The sequence below is a fragment of the Ochotona princeps genome, chromosome 7, assembly GCF_030435755.1.
Source record: "Ochotona princeps isolate mOchPri1 chromosome 7, mOchPri1.hap1, whole genome shotgun sequence".
NCBI classification, from domain to species: Eukaryota; Metazoa; Chordata; class Mammalia; order Lagomorpha; family Ochotonidae; genus Ochotona; species Ochotona princeps.
In genome coordinates, this window is record NC_080838.1 from 47759735 (window position 1) to 47777795 (window position 18061).

The 18061-nt window shown below is 45.8% G+C and overlaps 1 protein-coding gene across 1 annotated transcript in view; it reads right to left on the bottom strand.

Moving 5' to 3' along the window:
* DAPP1 (dual adaptor of phosphotyrosine and 3-phosphoinositides 1) overlaps positions 1–4085 on the bottom strand; it is a 43996-nt gene extending 39911 nt beyond the window's left edge. The window contains exon 1 of the mRNA XM_058667006.1: positions 3871–4085. Within this exon, the coding sequence (XP_058522989.1) occupies positions 3871–3971 (101 nt within the window). The 5' untranslated portion in view covers positions 3972–4085. The remainder of the gene's footprint in view (positions 1–3870) is intronic.
* Between the last annotated feature and the right edge of the window lie 13976 nt (positions 4086–18061).

The window sequence follows — 18061 nt, forward strand, 5'->3', positions numbered from 1 at the left end:
TGCCTGCATGTGTATAAAGCTGTATTTTACAGGAATGATGGTCTTTCAGGCTGACTCAGTGCTTCCCCGCATCTGGAAAAGGCTGTTGTCTTTGCTTCTTGGCAAGGAATGGCCACCGTCCGAGTCTAACTCAAGGCGTCAGCACGTGAGCTGCAGCCTTGCTGGAGTATCTCTTCTTCTCTGCTCCCAGAGCGATCTGCAGAGTCCTTAACCCAGAGTGTTCTCAACCTCCTCTGGGGGCGGCCAGTGTCTGCAGCCTGGCTTCTATCCCTGAAACCCTCTTGTCACTCCTCAGGATCTCGGGGAATATGCCTTTGAAACACGGATTTCTTCCAACCTCATCCTCATCCGTGCAGAGCCCAGAACGAGGCCCTAGCCGGTTCTCCTAGATTGCTCTCTCCCGGTTTCACGCTCTTGTCCTCGCAGGCTCCAATGTACCAAGCCGGGGAAGCCCTGCTCCCATCACACGCTGCTTCGCGGCTGGGACACGGCCCGCGACAAAACAGAACCCGCGAAAACGACTGGCTGGGGAGCGCACACCTGCACCTATTCCGGGGACAGAAGCGGCTGGACCGGGGCCTGGTTTTGGAGCCCGGAGCTGCCACGAGGCATTGAAGGCACGGGAAAGCCGGGCCTCGGCAGGCAGGCGCCCCTGCAGGTCCTTGGCAGGCGCGCGCCTCTGCAGGTCCCACAGCACCTGCCCCAGGCAGCCTCCAGCGCCGCCACCGAGCATCTCCTGGGTTTTAGGAGCAGCCCCTTCTCGAGAATGTCCGCAGTCCCACTTATCCGTCTGTCTCCCGGGACGTCTGGTCCCTTACTGTCCCCTTCGCCCTCCTCTTCCTAAGCTTGCACAGCAAAAGTATGTAAAACTAGATCACAATTTAAGATTTACAATGTAAGTTTTACTTCCCCTTTCCTTTTGGACACGTTAACGCATTTAGGATGAAAGAAAAAAAATGCCTGTAGGCTGACTCGCTTTCAGTGGTGAGGCACGGAAACGCAACGGAATTCCTTGATGTGGATACATTTGGAAAATAACAAACCTGCACTTGAGCAAGCGGTGGATGTCCTAGAAAAGCAACTGATGGATCTGTTGTGGCTCAGGGTTCAGTTTACAGTACTTACATATTCAGAACCTAAGAGAAACAGGCACCAAAGGACTAAGACGTTGCATATCGCTGTCCCTGAACCACTAAAGATTATCTGCTCATATACACCAAAAATCCAAGAATAAAAATTTATCTAACACTCTATTAAAATAACTTATGTCATTAATAGCAGTTGCCTTTTTTCTATCCCAATTGTATTAAATCGTCATGCTATTATGAAGTTTTAAAAAATAGAATTAAGCAAAACATTTGATACAGATCACATTTCATCAGCACACTGAAAGTCCAAAGTGTATTTAGAATTCTGCCAGAGGTATTATCAGGTCATTCTCAAGGCCTCACAGTCTCACAAATACAAAGCACATCAGTGATGCTCTGGGGCAGCAGCCACCTGCTCTCACGGACGATTACATATTTAGCTTTGCAAGCTGCTTGGAAGCTCTTTGGCAGCCAATAAAAACTTTCTAAAACCGATTCATTAGTTACTAAAGACTGTTGGGTCAAACACTTAAAATGGATTAATTCTGATTTTCACATTACAAAGAAGTCATTAGCCAAAACTATTCAAAACCCACAAACAAAAAAAATAAAAGCACCATATTTCAGGTTCCAGCACACACCTAACAGGAAGTGCATCCCACATAGGGCTTCCCTGTCTCACTTGGGAATCACTCTAAGAGTTTAGAAAGAAAATGCTCAGGTGCCTGTCACTATGGTGTAGTGGGTAAAGCAGCTGCTGCCTCCTGTATAGGTGTTGATTCAAATCCCAACTGTTCTACTTCTGATCCAGCGCTCTGTCCATAGCCTGGGAAAACCAGCAGAGGATGGCACAATTACTTGGGTCCTTACCACCCACGTGGAGATCTGGAAGAAGCTCCTAGCTCCTGTCTTTGAACTGGCCCGTCACTGATCATTGTGTGGCTACCTGGGAAGTTAATCAGCTGATGGAAGATCTCTCTCCCTCTCTGTCTCTCTTTCTCACACCCCCTCTCTCATGCCCCTTTTCTGTAACTCTTAGTTTCAAATAAATAAATGAATAAATCTTTTTTTAAAAAAATTATATTTTTAAAAAAGAAAATGTTCATCTTCAGAAAAAAAAAGTATCTCCAGAGATACTGATATCATTCATCTGATAAGTGGTCTGGGTGCCAGGAATTTTTAAAATTCCTGGGCTGCCTAATTTGAGAGACGGGACTAGATAACTGTAGGCTACCTTTTGTTATGGATCTCCCCCTCACAGAGATAGTACATTCCCAGGCTTTCAGAAACTGAGGTATCTGGACACCTGCACCATCCTCTCTTCCCGCCCCTTTTCTGACACTCTGCAGTCTGATTCTAGCTCCCTGTGAGGTTTACCTGTGGGTGCTTCCTGCCCCTAATGGGACACAAAGATGTCACCTTGTTCGTTCTTGTTATCTAAATATGTGTCAGCAGAGTCCAGGTTCAAGGATTGCTCATTTAATGAAGAACCAGAAGTGGTATTTCCTTTGTCTCTCTGGGGTTTGCAACTACAGTGGCTAGGAAAGCAGATACTGAGTCGGAGAAAGCATTCCAGGCACCGGGTCCGTAAGACTCTGAGTGAGATCCTACAATCCAACTCTATTGCTTGGATGCTTTGATATTCCTTTTGCATGTTTGTACAGCGGGCCTTTTGTCTTGGGGGAAACTCATGGAATTTTGATATTCTAATAAATCGGACTTTTCTTTACTGAAAGTTCCAAATGTGTTGTTTTTAATTTGTTACCTGAAAGTAGGTTCAAAGTTGAGGTCTCAGTTGTATGATCTCTGGATAGGAATTACTGAGAAATTCTGCAATAATACAACTCTGAGAGATACAGTCTTCAGCTATAACACATAGATTTCATCTTTCAGTTTTTCTTGGAGAACAGAGAGTTGGATTCCTAGCTTGACCTTTAATTGACATGTGAGCTTCCAGCAGGTTTTGCACAGAAGGATGTTACTGCCAACAGCTCCCTTGTTGTTGGGTTGTGTGAAGCTTCTGTTTAACCCCACAGAAGGCACAGGCATCCCTTCTCCTGAGGCACAAGTGTCAAAACCAGTCAGGCAGATGTTTGCAGGGCTTTAATTGAAAGTTCGGTCTCCATAGGAAGACGCCCTGTTCCGCCCTGGGGCAATACTTTCTTCTTTCAGTGAATGTTCCCATGAACTGTGTCACCTGGGTCCCTAACTAAATACAAGACTCTGATGACTCCAGAAACTTCTCTATTGGAAGCAGAAGGTTCACTTTCTTCCTGAATTGCTGGTGTTTAAAGGGCTCCACTGCATGCACACAAGAGTACAAAAGCATGGTCTGGAGCAAGAAACACAAGCAAGATTGTTGCCGAAACTTCCTCATTCCCTCTTTTGAAAAAGTCCCTCTCACATTTGGGTGGGCTATTTATCTCACCACAGCCTGACTGTCAATGGGTGAGTGATCAAAGCTCTTTCAAAACACATTTATTCTTAATCCAGTGGACAGCCAAGCAACATCCACTCATCCTTCCCAACTCTTCTGCAAGATTGTCCAGTTTTTGATGCAGGTCCCATTTTCTCACCTACCTGCTTGCTGGAAAAAAATAATCCATTCCGTTATAATGGAGTAAGTCCCTCAAAAGGAGCTACCTAATAAGTACAGAGTAATCCAGCATCAAGAACTGAAGTCTGAGGTGACAGAGACAATGCTGCATATGATCATCATTGAAATGAGCATTTGGGTTCACCCAAGGAGTGCTTTGAAAAGAGGATCTGCTCTCTCACTTACCCCAAGTCCTGGAGCAGCTCAACTTCTCCGTCCAGTCGGTTCCACATATCAGAGGGATCCTGGGTGCTCATCTTCCCTTCTGGAAGTTCTGCTCTGCCCATCCGCTCCCTTCAGCCCGCTCAATGTCTGCCAGGTGCTGTGGAGGAAGGTGAGCTGGGCAGGCAGCTCTTAGGACTTCTGAGTGAGAGCAGTCTACGGTGCCTGTGAGTCTGCAGCCAGCAAGGAAGTGAAACTCAGTTACTCCTCCCACTGACACTCACCACCCTGGCCCTGAGGCACTGGCAGGAGTGCCTGTCACTCAGAAAGTATGCAAACTTAGGTGGCTCTCTCAGGACACCCACACTGCCTCAGGCAGCAGGCAGTTTCTGTCCAAAGAACCCAAGGGAGACAACCCAGGTGGTATCGGACTCTGTATTCAAACACTTCATAGGAAGCCAACACTTGATTTCTCCCTAATGCTATGAGATTCTTCTGTCTGAGGAAGAAGGTACATGCACTCATTTCCCCCCACCATCTTCCTGTTTTTACATGCAAAGAATGTCGTGGAAGCATGCATACCAGGAACACTTTGAGAATATGTCAAGGAATCAGAGTTGAGCCACTGATTTGACCCTAAAATTTGTTTTTTGGAACTTTCTCAATACATTGGCTTGATGGCTTCCCCCCCCCCCCCTCTTCCTAGAAGAAGAGTTAAGAGAATAAGATAGGAAAAAAGTTGCAGGGAACTATCTTGGGACAAAGAATTCTCTGGGCTTACTGAGAGCTGGTGCAGCTTGGTATGCAGACTCACGTGCAGAGGAGCATCTCACCTGCCTGGGAATCCTGAATGGAAACTGAGCCAGTCCAATGCTGGGGAAATGGAACAACATGCAATCCCAATGCACTGAGAACATTCTTGCTTCTTATTGTTCCTTTGCATGGACCTGCAGGAAACGATGGGCTGCTGGGCTCTTGCTGCTTGCTCTACCGTCACCCCTGACTTTCTGGGTTCATCAGGTGGCTCCATGACTTGCTCTTTTTCAGTGTGTTCTGTGCCTGGCAGCAACAGCATCATCAGCTGCTGAGCAGATCGCAGACCTCCAGGTTCCACACAGGCTGCTGAAGTTTGAGGAAGGCTCCTTTACGGGATCCCCAGACTACAGAGCTGCTTCTCAAGGACAATAGACTGCTGCACAGGTCACTCTGTTGGCTGCATTACGTCTGGGTGCCACTGATTCCCTGGGGCTCTGGGTTATTTGGTTGTCAGGGAGAAATTTCTGGGTATCTAGAGGCAGCCTGGGGGAGACTAAGCGCTGATAATCCACAAATAACTGCACATGAGTTACAATTCTTTGTCTACAAGTTTTTTAGAAAGGGGTAGGACTCCTAACACAGGCCAGGTCCAGCGAGGGAGGAACGGAATGTGCACCCGCCAAGATAGAGGAACAGCCTTCACACCCAACTTCCTGTTCCCTTTCTGTAGCTCTTTGTCAGTGTTTTAATAATCTGCTTCATTCTCCTTTTAGCAAATTATCGTTTTTCTGGTTTTGGTTTATTTATGTCTGTGTGTGTAGGTGGGAAAGTAGCTAACTTTACTAAGGGATGAAACTTCTTCTCCTTCTTGCTCTTTCTGTCTCCTTGTTTCATTGGCTGTCCCATCTTCCATTTTTCCCAGGTCCCCTTTCTTTCCTATCACTCCTGTCCCCACCAACAGTACGCTCAGTGTCGTAGCAGTGCCAGCCGCTGTAGCTTTACTAGATGGTTTCAACAAAATGCTGTATATTCACAAAAATATTTGCTATTTACATAAGATTGTCTAGAACTTACTATTTTTTTAATCAAAGAGACCTCAACTTTTACATCCAAGAACCTCCCTAATGTTAAAAATTAGGTCACTCACTTCCTATTTATTTCAATAATCTCTTTTCAATATGCTGATTTTATTCTGAAACTGATATCATATAAAAATGGATACAAATGGTCAGGATAAATGTAACAATTTTACAGCATCTAATTCTTTGTTACAAGCATTTTATTTTCAGAGCTGGTGCTGTGGTTCAGTGGTTGAGCCACTGCCTGCAGTGCCAGCATCTTATAAGGGAGTCAGTTTGAGTCCTTGATGCTCTATTTCTTTTTTTTTTTTTTTTTTTTTAAAGATTTTATTATTATTGGAAAGCCGGATATACAGAGAGGAGGAGAGACAGAGAGGAAAATCTTCCATCTGATGTTTCACTCCCCAAGTGAGCCGCAACGGGCCGGTGCGCGCCAATCCGATGCCGGGACCAGGAACCTCTTCCGGGTCTCCCACGCGGGTGCAGTGTCCCAAAGCTTTGGGCCGTCCTCGACTGCTTTCCCAGGCCACAAGCAGGGAGCTGGATGGGAAGTGGCGCTGCCGGGATTAGAACCGGCGCCCATATGGGATCCCGGGGCTTTCAAGGCGAGGACTTTAGCCGCTAGGCCACGCCGCCGGGCCCGATGCTCTATTTCTGACTGATGTCTCTACTAATGTGCCTGGAAAAAAGCAGAAGTTGGTCCAAGTGCTTGAGCCTCTGCACACCCATGGAGAAATTCTTGTCTCCTGGCTCCAGCCTAATTGGCCATTATGGTCTTTTGCGAAATGAACTAGCAAATAGATGTCTCTTCCTCTCTCCTTCTCTCTCTCTGTTTCTTCTTATGTCTATAGAATTCTGATTTTCAAATAAAATATATAAATTCTTGAAAGTATAAATAGATAAATGTTTGTAATGTAGTGGATAAAGTCACCACTTGAGACATTAGCATCCCATAGGCGCACCAGCTTGTGTTCTGGATGCTCTAATTCCAGTTCATTATCCTTCTAATGGCTTAAGAAAGTGTTTGGGCCCCAGCCACCCACCTGGGAGACCTGAGTGAAGGTTCCAGACTGGTTCAGCCCTGGCTGTTGTAGTAATCTGGGGGGTAGAATAGTGGTTGGAAAGTCTCTTGTTTCTTTGTAACAATGACTTTCAAATAAATAAGTAAATATTTCAAACATATATGCTTCACTTTTCAAGAAATATGTGGCCTTTATTGACATGACCATCCAATTCTAATCATCCATTTTCTTATAAAGAATAAATAGAATTTAAAGAGATGTCATCTGTCCAGTATTGAGCTTCTTCATTAGAAGAAAAAATTTGGCACCCTTCTTAGCTTCTCTGTATCATTGAAGATTCTTTTTGATATTTTCCTGATTGGCTTGTCTCTACTGAAGCTTGACTCTCAAAGGCTGCTTTCCCACCGGTTAGCTGACAGCGGTACCCCTCTCATGTCCCTGAGTGCCCTTGCTTCCCTGTTTGCTGTTGATCTCCCATGACTTTGCCTCTCCATCACGTGCAAAGGTGCAACATAAAGGACCTGTTCTGGAAAGAGAAGCCCTGGCTTGGAGACCACATGGGTCCAGGTCACCGATGCCCAGGATAAGGTCATCAACAGCTCAGTTTTTCATTGCCTGGTCCCCCATCCAAGAAAAGGAAGACATCTTCACTTCATATTACATTAGAACAGAAGATGGATGAGAAAATGGAAACAAAGGAACAGGAGGCTTTTCTGCAGAATAGAGAAATGAAGACAGAAGCATTTTGGATCTTACTTTCCCAAAATAGTCCCTAAAAGTGGAGTGATGGATGAACTGTCTGGGCCCTTCCCAAGCCATGACTAAAATCATCACTCCTACTATGCTTGTGTGAGAAGGCAGGGATCTTTGGGGTTAATGAGATCCTGAGGGTGCCTCCTGAATGAGACTAATGCTTTGGGGACAGTGCCCCAAAGAGCTTTCATGTCCTCTATCTGCCAGGTGAAAATACAGAGAAGCCAGGGGTCTGCCACCTCTAACAGAGCCAACAATCTAACAGAACATGAACCACCTGATACCTTCTAGTGCACATGCAGCTTCCAGAATCCTGAGGAATAAAAAATTTCCATCATTTGTACACACCTAGTTTGGGGTCTTTTGTTATAATGGCCTGAGCTAATGCACGCATACAGTTTACTGTGTGATTCAAAATCCTGAAAGAATCAGTTAAGTAGGCCCATGGTGTGAGCTCACAGATGCTCAGTAAATATTTCATAAAGGTTGGCTTTAGTTACTGAGAAATAAAAGTCAGCCAAGTGGAATGCCAGTACAGCAGATGGTGGCCAGAAGGGGGCGCTATTTCCCCTCTTTGAGGCCTTGTAGGTCACTACTGGTCACCTGATTCCCTTGCATCCTACCACCTCACTGTCCTGGCTACTGTCATCATCATCTCTCAAGACAGTCATGCTATTTGCTTTTGGTTCTGCTAGCCCATTTAGGCGATAAGCTGTGCTCACCACAGCTTGGTCTCTGTTGTGGGTTTTGGTGACGACTCTTCACTGCTACATGTGGAACCCTACCGCCACTACCTATTTTAACATTCCTAACCATTGAACAATTTTGCCCCAGGCAGCCATGGTCAGGAGAAGAGCATGGCACATTTATTTATGCGACTTATATGTGGTAGATGAAGATTCAGAAATGAAGACACCCTGCCCCTGTCTCCAGACTAGGCCCAAAGGAAAGCATTAGATTTTAATGAACAAAGTGGATAGTTGTAGAGAACCTGAGTAGGTAAGAATGATCTGATCTGATGATGGCCAACTGAGGAGGGTCTGATAGGGCTTGTTTGTTTGATTCTTCAAGCTCTGTGTATGCGTGTGTAATTCCTTCTCTGGGCATAGGGCAGGATACATGGCAGATGAGGGTCTTTTGACCTATTTTTAGGGGGAGGTAGTCCAGAAAATGAGCTTTCTGGGATTTGTGTTTTGGTTTGGAGGAGAAAGAGGTATGGGGGGACAGGACAGAGAGAGCTTGTTTGCATAGAAGGCCTTCTTGTCTACAGCTTACAAATGCTTGGCATATACTAAAATACGATATTGTGTATTATCACGTCCTGATCTGACAGTATGACAAAGCACCTAAAATCAGATATCTGAAAACCACAGAAACTTATTTTCTCAGTTCTGGAGATCAGAAGTATACGATCAAGATACCGGGACTGGTATTGTGGCACAATGGGTTAAGCTACCACCCACAATGCTGGTATTCTGCACAAGTGCCAGTTCCTATCCTGGCTGCTCCACTTTGGACCAGCTCACTGATCATATGCTTGGAAAATCAGCAAAAGATGACCTGAGTTCTTGGGCCCTTGTCACCAAAATGGGAGAGCCACATGGAGTCTTGACTTGTTGTTGTCATTTGGGGAAGGAATCAGCAGATAGGATATCTGGACCTCCCTCCCCATATTTGCCTTTCAAATAAATAAATACATTTTTTTTTTTTAAAAAAGATATCCGAAGGGTTGATTCTGTTATCTGCCCCTTGCCTCTCTCCCAGCTTTCCTAATCATTGCTGGTTACTCTTGGTACATGTATCTGTAACTAACTTCTGCCTGTCCTTCAGCCACCTCCCTTGCTTCCTTATACACCTTCTTCAAAGGACCTCAGTTAGGGTTAGAGTTAAGGGTCTTTCCAGTGCTGTGGAAGTAGGCTTCAGATGGGAAAAGATGGCTCTGAAACCCTGGCCTAGCCAAGAGATTCCAAGAGTGGAGTCTGCTATTCTGCCCATTAATGTGAAGACCTGGCTTTGGAGCCTTCCAATGGTTTCTTTGAGCACAAAATAAAGAAACCTGGTGGACAGAGTTTATCTGAAGAAGACATGGCAGTCTCACCAGGAGACAGGCCCCACGACAACACTTGATGAATAACTTAGTCACATTAACGGGAGCAAATGGTGCCGCCATTAGCTGAAGCAAGCCCTGTCTTGCCCCGCAGGCTGCAGCTAAGTCGTTTCTTTTTGAGTCTAGCACTCCAGTCTGCACCACTGCATGGGGGGAACTGAAGGTGTGCATCACTGCATGGGGGAACTGAAAAGCCATGGTGGGGACTCTGAGGCTTGCCTCGAAGTGTCTGAAGGTCTGTGATATGGAAGCTTGGATGTTCAACTCCAAGGTTCTGTGAGGCTGAGTGGCTGCTGAGAGGCACTTGGTGGCTCACTGATGGCCATGTGGGGGGTATCCTCCGGACCTCTGGCTTGAAGGACACTGATCCCTCTCCTGGAGTCACTGTCCTCGAGACCAGATGGCCTCCCATTGGCCCCATCTCCTCCTCATGCCATCACATGGGAGATGAGATTTCCGCACGTGAATGTGGAGAAACGCAAGCACACAGCCCATAGCAGGGGATGAGGAGAGTTCCGTCTCAGCTAGCAGGTACATTTTGTCCTTCAAAAGCAGACTGATTTTTCATTGACTTTTTGCTTTTACATTTGGGGTTAAATTGCTTCCAACTCCTAGCCTTCTTCAACTTGGTACACTCCCAGAAAAATATTCTCATGTCTGGCAGAAAGTTATTCTTAAATCACTTAGGCTTCTCTTTAATTTGGAGATGATGTGACTTTAGAAACAAACATACTGCACTGGTGAAAGTATTCCGTGTACAGGCATAATACCCATGCTTTGGGTTGAGGCTGGAAGCCATGGGGACCTAATACCACTCTTCTCCCCACATGAGATGACATGTCTTTGGAAGGGTAGCATGTGCACATTATCTGAACATTTTAAAGAAAGCACATGGAGGCGTGATATTAGAGGAGTGTCCATGTTCTACATGCCTCCTCAATTCCTAGAACTGCAGTGTGGCTTTCTTAACAGGTAACACATATAGATTCAGTGATATTCTGCTTCCTTCTGCCAAGCCTTGACTTCAGCATTTACTTTACCAATTTAAGACATTGTGTCTTAAAAATATCCAAACATCTGCATCTGAGGGTTAGTGTGACAGGTGCTGTTTGCACTGGCAGAGCAAAGCACCATCTGCATGGAAAGGTCATACTTAATCATCTTGGCACTGCTTTCTGAATACTGGAAGGCTGTGCTAAAATGAAACCTCAAATACACAGGCTTTTGCCTTTAAGTCTGCAAAATTAGCTGCTAACTCAACAAAACAAAATGAAGTCAGGTCACATACTTTGGGACCCCGTGGGCCAAACCAAAATACTTTTTATCGTCTTGGTTCAGCTTCTTAAGATTTCTGTACTCATGTTCAGTTGTCAGCAGACAAATGGTGAAAATTACTGGACCACCTGGCTGGCCACAGAATATCTGAGATGTCTAACTTCCAGGAAGCCCCAAGGAAAATTCGGCTTTGGAAAGCTGGTCAATCTGGAAGGCCTTCCTAATGTTGTGAGTGAGTGGAACAGCTTAGCCAAAGGTCAACACAGTTGGGTCCACTTAGAAAAGGGGTGAAAAAATGAACGAGAGGGGTCTGGGATCTTTCCTTGGAGAACAACACTCAATTTCCCTCTTTAACAGATTGGGCAGATAGGGTTGGGAGAGTAGATCTGGTGCTTTCGACTAAGCTTCTCTTCCTTCCTTACCAATCCGGGTGATACACAGAGAAGCTTTTTTTTTTTTTCTGGTCTTGAATTGACTAAAAAGAAACTTGAACCTCAGGTACATGTTGTCTTTTGGGGGTAGTTGTGAAGAGTAGCTTATGTGTCCTGGTGTGACTTTCTTTGAAGCCACATCAACAAGTATATATTTGTTAAAATAGCCTTGGCGACTGCAAGAGTTGATCTGACAGAACATGTAACTCCAGTCTTGCCACCCAGTGGTTTGGCTTTGGGATTAACCCTCAAGTCCTTCGCTTTCAGCACCTTGGCCCAACCCCAAAGGCAGGGTCCTGCAGTGAGGATATTTGGCCAGTAGGTGGCAGCCAGATTACATTGGTGTGGAGCACTGTTTTTCCAATTTTACTGTATGTGCTGCTGAAGTGAGCACATGGAGCACTGTTTTATCTGAAGATTCAAACTAGTTCTTTATTAACACAGCTGAATTTAAGTGATGCTACTCAACACTGCATATGTAGAAAATCCATTAAGGTCCAATTATGTCACAATTCAGTTATAATTCATGTCTTGTCTCATTAGGTTTTAAATGGTTCAATTCTTAATACATTCGCCTTTCCCTTTAAGGCTTTGAGACTTTCACTGAAAGGGTTTGAATGAACGAAGGGTGGCTTGACACTAAAACTTCAACTTTATAATTAAACAATATTAATCTTTGTTCCTAGACATGCAATATATTGTGAGTATTTTTCCATTGAGTTAATACAGATCTTCACTGCATTTCATCTTTAATTTAAAATAAGGAACATAGGTGAGGACAAAGCTACTTCAGTGGAAATGCTATTCGATAGTGATTGGCAGTGCTGGAAACACTGTGAGAACTCTCAGCAGAGAATGTGCAACGGAAGCTGAGGACAGCTTCATGCTCACGGGAAAAATGACTTCAACAACAACTAGAAAACATGTGTGTATGTCTGCATGTGCATGTGTGCTTAAAAGATTTGATTTATTTATTTGAAGAGTAGAATAACAGAGAGAAAGATGGAGAGGGCAGAGAGAGATCTTTCATACATTGATTTACTCTTCAAATGGCCAAATGGCAGAGCCTGGATAAGGAAGCCTGGGGCTTCCTCCAAGTCTCTCATGTGGGTACAGGAAGCCAAGAACTGGGGGGCATCCTCAACTGCTTTCCCAGGCCTTCAGCAGGAAGCTAATTGAAAGCAGAGGTATAAACTGGTGCCCAACTGAGTTACTATATTGCAGGTGGTAGCTTTAATATTATGCCTTAATTTGGGCCTCCAAAAATGATTTTTCCCCCAAAAAGGTAGGAAAGGGGATAAAAAGAGGAAGAAAGAGTTAGAAATAACTGGACCAAGTTTTTACAAAAGGGCTATTGTGAATGTGTTTTGGGCTAGGTGGGGTCTAAAAAATATCTATGTCCTTAAGCAAGGCACAAATATGACTTACATAGTGACAAAGTTTACTTAAAAAGCAAGGAGATCACCTATACACATGGGCCATGCTCAGGAACAGAGTGGGCTGGGACGGCACAGATGGGGATACACACAAACACACAGAGAGAAAGAGAGAGAGAGAGAACCCCTCCCAACTGCTGGGTTACTTATGAGCTTGGGAACGGGAGTAGTTACATAGTACTATCCTCAGGCCAGAAGAGTTAGAATCCTGGAGAGAAGTCATTTGATTGATAGGTGGATCATCAGGATTGCATGGAGTTTGGGGAGGTGTGACTTCCACTTCATGGCCTTCATCTAGCTACCAGCTTTATCCCATATCAGATGGATCGGGGAAACTAAACAGGAGGGACTTAAATTGGTGCAGTGGGAGACTAGGACAATAATCTACTGGAAGCCAAAAGGATGGATGTACAAGGATCCGGAGGTTACGGGGGAGTCCAAAGTGAATGGATTTCGAAGAGGTTGAAACTAGCCCACTGGGAACCAAAGTGAAGGGCCAGCAGCAGCATGACGTCCCCACTAGCATGGGGCCCTGGAATCTGCATCTTTGACAGTCACCATAGCAGGCTGAGAGGTGACTGGGCAGTCGAAGTGTGATGGTGCTGGGTTTGCAGGCTCCTCGGGTAATGCAAGTGGTGAGCCTGTGATAGAGACCAAGCACCCCGTGACCCAGTTGGGGCTGAGGGTTCTTGTCTGTCATTACTCCTCACCCAGAAAGAGCCTCTGTTCCCCTTAGAGCACCTGTCAGCACTGGCAGGCAGAGGGCTGGGTGGGGAGCGTAAAGAGACCTTGCAGGAAGAGGGACGGCTGGGTCTCTGTGCTAGATGATGATGCCCAAGTGATCATAGGCTCTTTTTCGTCAATGTCTCTTAGCTGTAGCTTGGGACTCAGCGGCTGCCCTTGCAGCTCCTCCAAGCATTCTGAGCAGATAAGACCTTCTTTTTTTTTTTCTGGAAATTTTAAAAATTTATGCTTTATTCAGTTCAAAGAGAAACAGGGTGTGTGTGCGGGGCGGGAGGGGGAGAGTTAAGTCTGTTAATTCATTTCTCAAATGCAAGTGCCAGAGGTGGTATAGTCCAAAACCAGGCATTAGTAATTCAACCCTGGTTTCCCACGTGGGTGGCAGAGATACAAGTAGTTAAAGCATCAACTGCTGACTCCTTGGGTGCACATTAGCAGGAATCTGGAATCAGATGATTGTTTAAGCAGATGACAAAGTACTCAGGGAGACAGCAGGCCACGTTCAGCAGGCCTGGGTCCTGGAGTCTCGAATACACCCCTGTGCCTTGTGGGGGCCCAGACATTTGTCAGTAGTGGCACTGGAGCCTGAAACAGTGGAGTCGGAAGTTGCCAGGTGGACAGAGTGACAGCTGAAGCGGCTGGGAGAGACCAGCCATTGGGGTGTGTGGCAGACTGCTGCCCCCTTCTGGGCACCTGTAAACAGACACAGGAGCTGGGGTGTATGAGACCTGGTCACAGTAGCTGGAGGGTATTGAGACAGAACCACATAGACACACTGGTGCAGTGACGTTGCCTACAGTTGACAGTTTCTTGAGCCTTGGAGGAATAAGGCTCGGGTAGAATTTTTTTTTAGAGATTATTTATTGAAAGAAGAAACAGAGAGAAAGATCGTTCATCTGCTGGTTCGTTTCCCAAGTGGGGAAGCTGAACCGATCCAAAGCCAGGAGCCAGGAACTTCTTCCAAGTCTCCCACCAGGGTCCAGGGTCCCAAGGCTTTGGGCCATCATCTACTGCTGTCCCAGGCCACAAGCAGGGAGCTGGATGGGAAGTGGAACAGCCAGAACATGAATTGGCAACCATATGAGATCCTGGAGCACGCAAGGCACAAATTTAGCCACTAGGCCACCGTACCAGGCAGCCCAAGTAGATCTTGCAGGAAGCACTGAGGGTGTGGTTTCTGGCCTCCTCACATCCTTCCTCCATATCTAGAAAAGACACACATCTTTCTGGTTTGTAAACTGAAAGGCAACAAATATCCTCAGGGGAGACAATTCTTCTCCCACAGGCTAGTGATAGTTCATGACAGATTGCAGCTTTCAGGAATGGTGGGAGGAGAGAGGAGGAGCAGTCCTGAGACCCCTAAGCAGTTACTCTTAAACAGAATACCCGATTTATTCTCACTGGATTGCTCAGGCAGTGAACTTGTGGATTGGTTCCTTACTCCTGGGGGCTTGATGGTGTGCCTTGCTGTCTCTGTGTGGCAATTGTCCAACCAGACAGTGCCTCTCCTCTTACAAAGCATGTCAATGCTTAGATTCCAAATTTGACATTCTAATTATAAAATAAAAGGCTTGGATGGTTTTCAGAGAGCAAGATAGGGGAATTATTTTGGGAGTCTCCTAGCTGACACCAAGCAGTGCCAAGAAGCAGCCAATTTCAGGTTTAACGGTGTTGCTTTCACCTTCCTTCAGCCGGATCTTCTCCTAAGCACCTGCTATGGTGGAATAGCAGGTTGGGTCAGCCTCCAGCCCAGGGTTATCTGTTGTGGCATTAGCCGTGCCGGTAACCCAGTCCCGGGGTACAACATAGGCTTGTACCCTGCCAGGTTGACTGGCCATCCACCAGCTCTTCTTTTCCATAGCCCTCTGCAGGGGAGCTTCCAAGGAGTTATAATTAGAATTTTAAAAGTACATCAACAAGATTGAAGCCACAACAGCTTGCCTGTGCAGCCTCAGGAAACCTGAAACTCTGCAAGAAAAGCCTTTCTCTGAAAGAGTTGAGGGGCTGGCGTGGTGGCATAGCCAACTACCTGTGGTGCCTTGCAGGCATCCTTTAATGGTGCCAGTTTGTGTCCTGGATGCTCTGCTTCTGACCAACCTCCCTGCTTATGGAAAAGCATCAGAGGATGTCCCAAAGCATTGGGACCCTGCACCCATGTGGGAGGCCCCTGAGAAAGTTTCTGGCTCCTGGCTTTCAATCAACCCAGCTCTGGTCATAGTGATCATTTGGGCCATGAACCAGCAGATGGAAGAACTCTATCTCTCCCTTTCTTTGTTGGCTTTCAGGTAAAAATAAATATATATTCTTAAAAGTTGTTAGGAAAAAAAACCGAAAGAGGAGGCTTGAACTGAAGAAAAGACAGTACCCATAGCAGGAGTAGCAGATGACAGTTATTGCGGATGAACTTAAGAGAAGTTTGGCTCAAGTGACTGAACTGAAACAAGATGAGGAGGGGCCCACGTGAGGCCTGCCCTGCTTCCTCTGTTCTCTGTGCTCCATTGAGGGTAGCGCTGAGGAAGGACACTCAGACAGTGGGTGGTGCCTGTGGAGCAAACCCAGGCAGTGAAGAGTTCCACATGCATCTAGTGATCCGTTGAAAAGCTCACTGCACACCAGAGAGCCAGCAGATTTGGGGAGCAAGAGGGGAAGTGTGGAGCATACCATCCTCAAAGACGTCACTCTGCAACACTGATTCTTTTGGGCTAAAGGTAGCTGAAAAAGAGCAGATGCAAGAAACACACTCCAGTCAGCCCTTTCCTTCCCAAACTCAAGTGATAAAATCCCCATGAGAGAGGTGCCTGCCTTATACCAGCAGCAGGCAGACTCCCTGAGTGTGGGCACAAGGGAGTTGAGCCAAGAGAAATCTACACAAGCAAAAAGTTAAACGTGGCCTCACCTTTCCGGTGACTTTTCCATGAATAGCTGGTCTAGTCTGCTCCCTTGTTCTTGTCACAGCCCGATAATGTATTACACTTGGTCCAACTTGATGTATATGCTTCTGCCTCTGTCTGTTTGGTTCTTCATTTTTTTTTTTTAAACAAAGGCACCTTTGTACATGAAAAATGACAACATTTTGTGTGCTTTTCCCCTGTTCCTCGGTTTAGCAGTCCCTGGGAGGTTGGAAGACAGTTTCAGCACCCCTACACAGGTAGTGAGAGGTACACATGTGCCTTCTGTTTTTTTTTTTGTTGTTGTTGCTGTTGTTGGTTTGCTTTAGATTGCCTTATTTATTTGAAAAGCAGAGTTACAGGCAGAAAGAGAGCGAGATCTTCCATTAGCTGGTTCACGCCTCAGATGACTGCAATGGGCTGCTCCCTCTAGGTGTCCCACGTGGGTTCAGGGGCCCAAGGATCTGGGTCATTCTTTGCTGTTTTCCTAGGCCACTCTCAGGGAGCTGGATTGGAAGTGGAGCAACTGGGGCTTGAACTAGCGTCTATATGGGATGCTAGTGTTTCAGGCTATGGCTTTATATGCTATGCCGCAGTGCTAACCCCCGTCTTCTGCTTTTGAGAAAAGGGAAAATAAGTTTGAGAATATGGAAGTCCATCAAAGATGTTCAGAAAAGCAAAGTCCAGACTATCAGTATTGGGTTCCAGAACAAGATGGCAGCTTAACTCGCTCACCTTCTAGTGAGAAGAAATCTCATTCAGCTTTAAATTAATAGTCAATTTTTTTTTAGATTTATTTTTATTTTTATTACAAAGTCAGATATACTGAGAGGAGGAGAGATAGAGAGGAAGTGGAGCTGCCAGGATTAGAACCAGCGGCCATATGGGATCAAGGCAAGGACCTTAGCCACTAGGCCACGCTGCCAAGCCCAACAGTCAAATTTTTTAAAGTACGGTAACAGCTGAAATGTCAGTTAAGGGTAGGCTTTCCCTCTGTATTTCTGGTAGTCATAAACTAAGTCATGCTTTACAAGTTGTTCCACAACATCATTGCCATTTATAAAACAGATGTTCCCTTACCTCTCAGGCCCTGGACCCTATACCAAATAATGTTTTCTACAAGTGCTGACTTTTTTCTTAAAAAAAATTTCTAGGGCCCAATGCAGTGGCTTGATTGGTTAATTCTCCCCTTGCAAAGCACCAGGATCCCATATGGTTGCCAGCTCAAGTCCCAACTGCTTCACTTCCCATCCAGCTCCCTGCTTGTGGCCTGGGACAGCAGTAGATGATGGGCCAAAGCCTTGGGACCTTGCATGCTGGTGGGAGACCTGGAAGAAGCTCCTGGCTCCTGGCTTTGGATCGGCTCAGCTCTGGCCATTGTGGCCACTTGGAGAGTGAATGAATAGATAGGTCTTTCTCTCTGTCTCTCTTTCTATCTGTAAATTGGCCTTTCCAATATTTATTTGAAAGGCAGGGAGTTGCAGAGACAGAGAGAGGAAGAGAAGACGAGAGAAGTATCTTCTATCTGCTGGTTCATTCCCTAAATGATACAATGGCAGGTGCTGGGCCATGCTGAAAGAAAGCATCTGGGTCTCTAGCATAGGTGGCAGGGGCTCAAGGACTTCCACCATGTTTCATGCTACTTTTCCAGGCACATGAGCAGCAGGTGGATTGAAAATGGAGCAACCAGAATTCAGACCAGTACTCATGGGATACCAAAATCACAA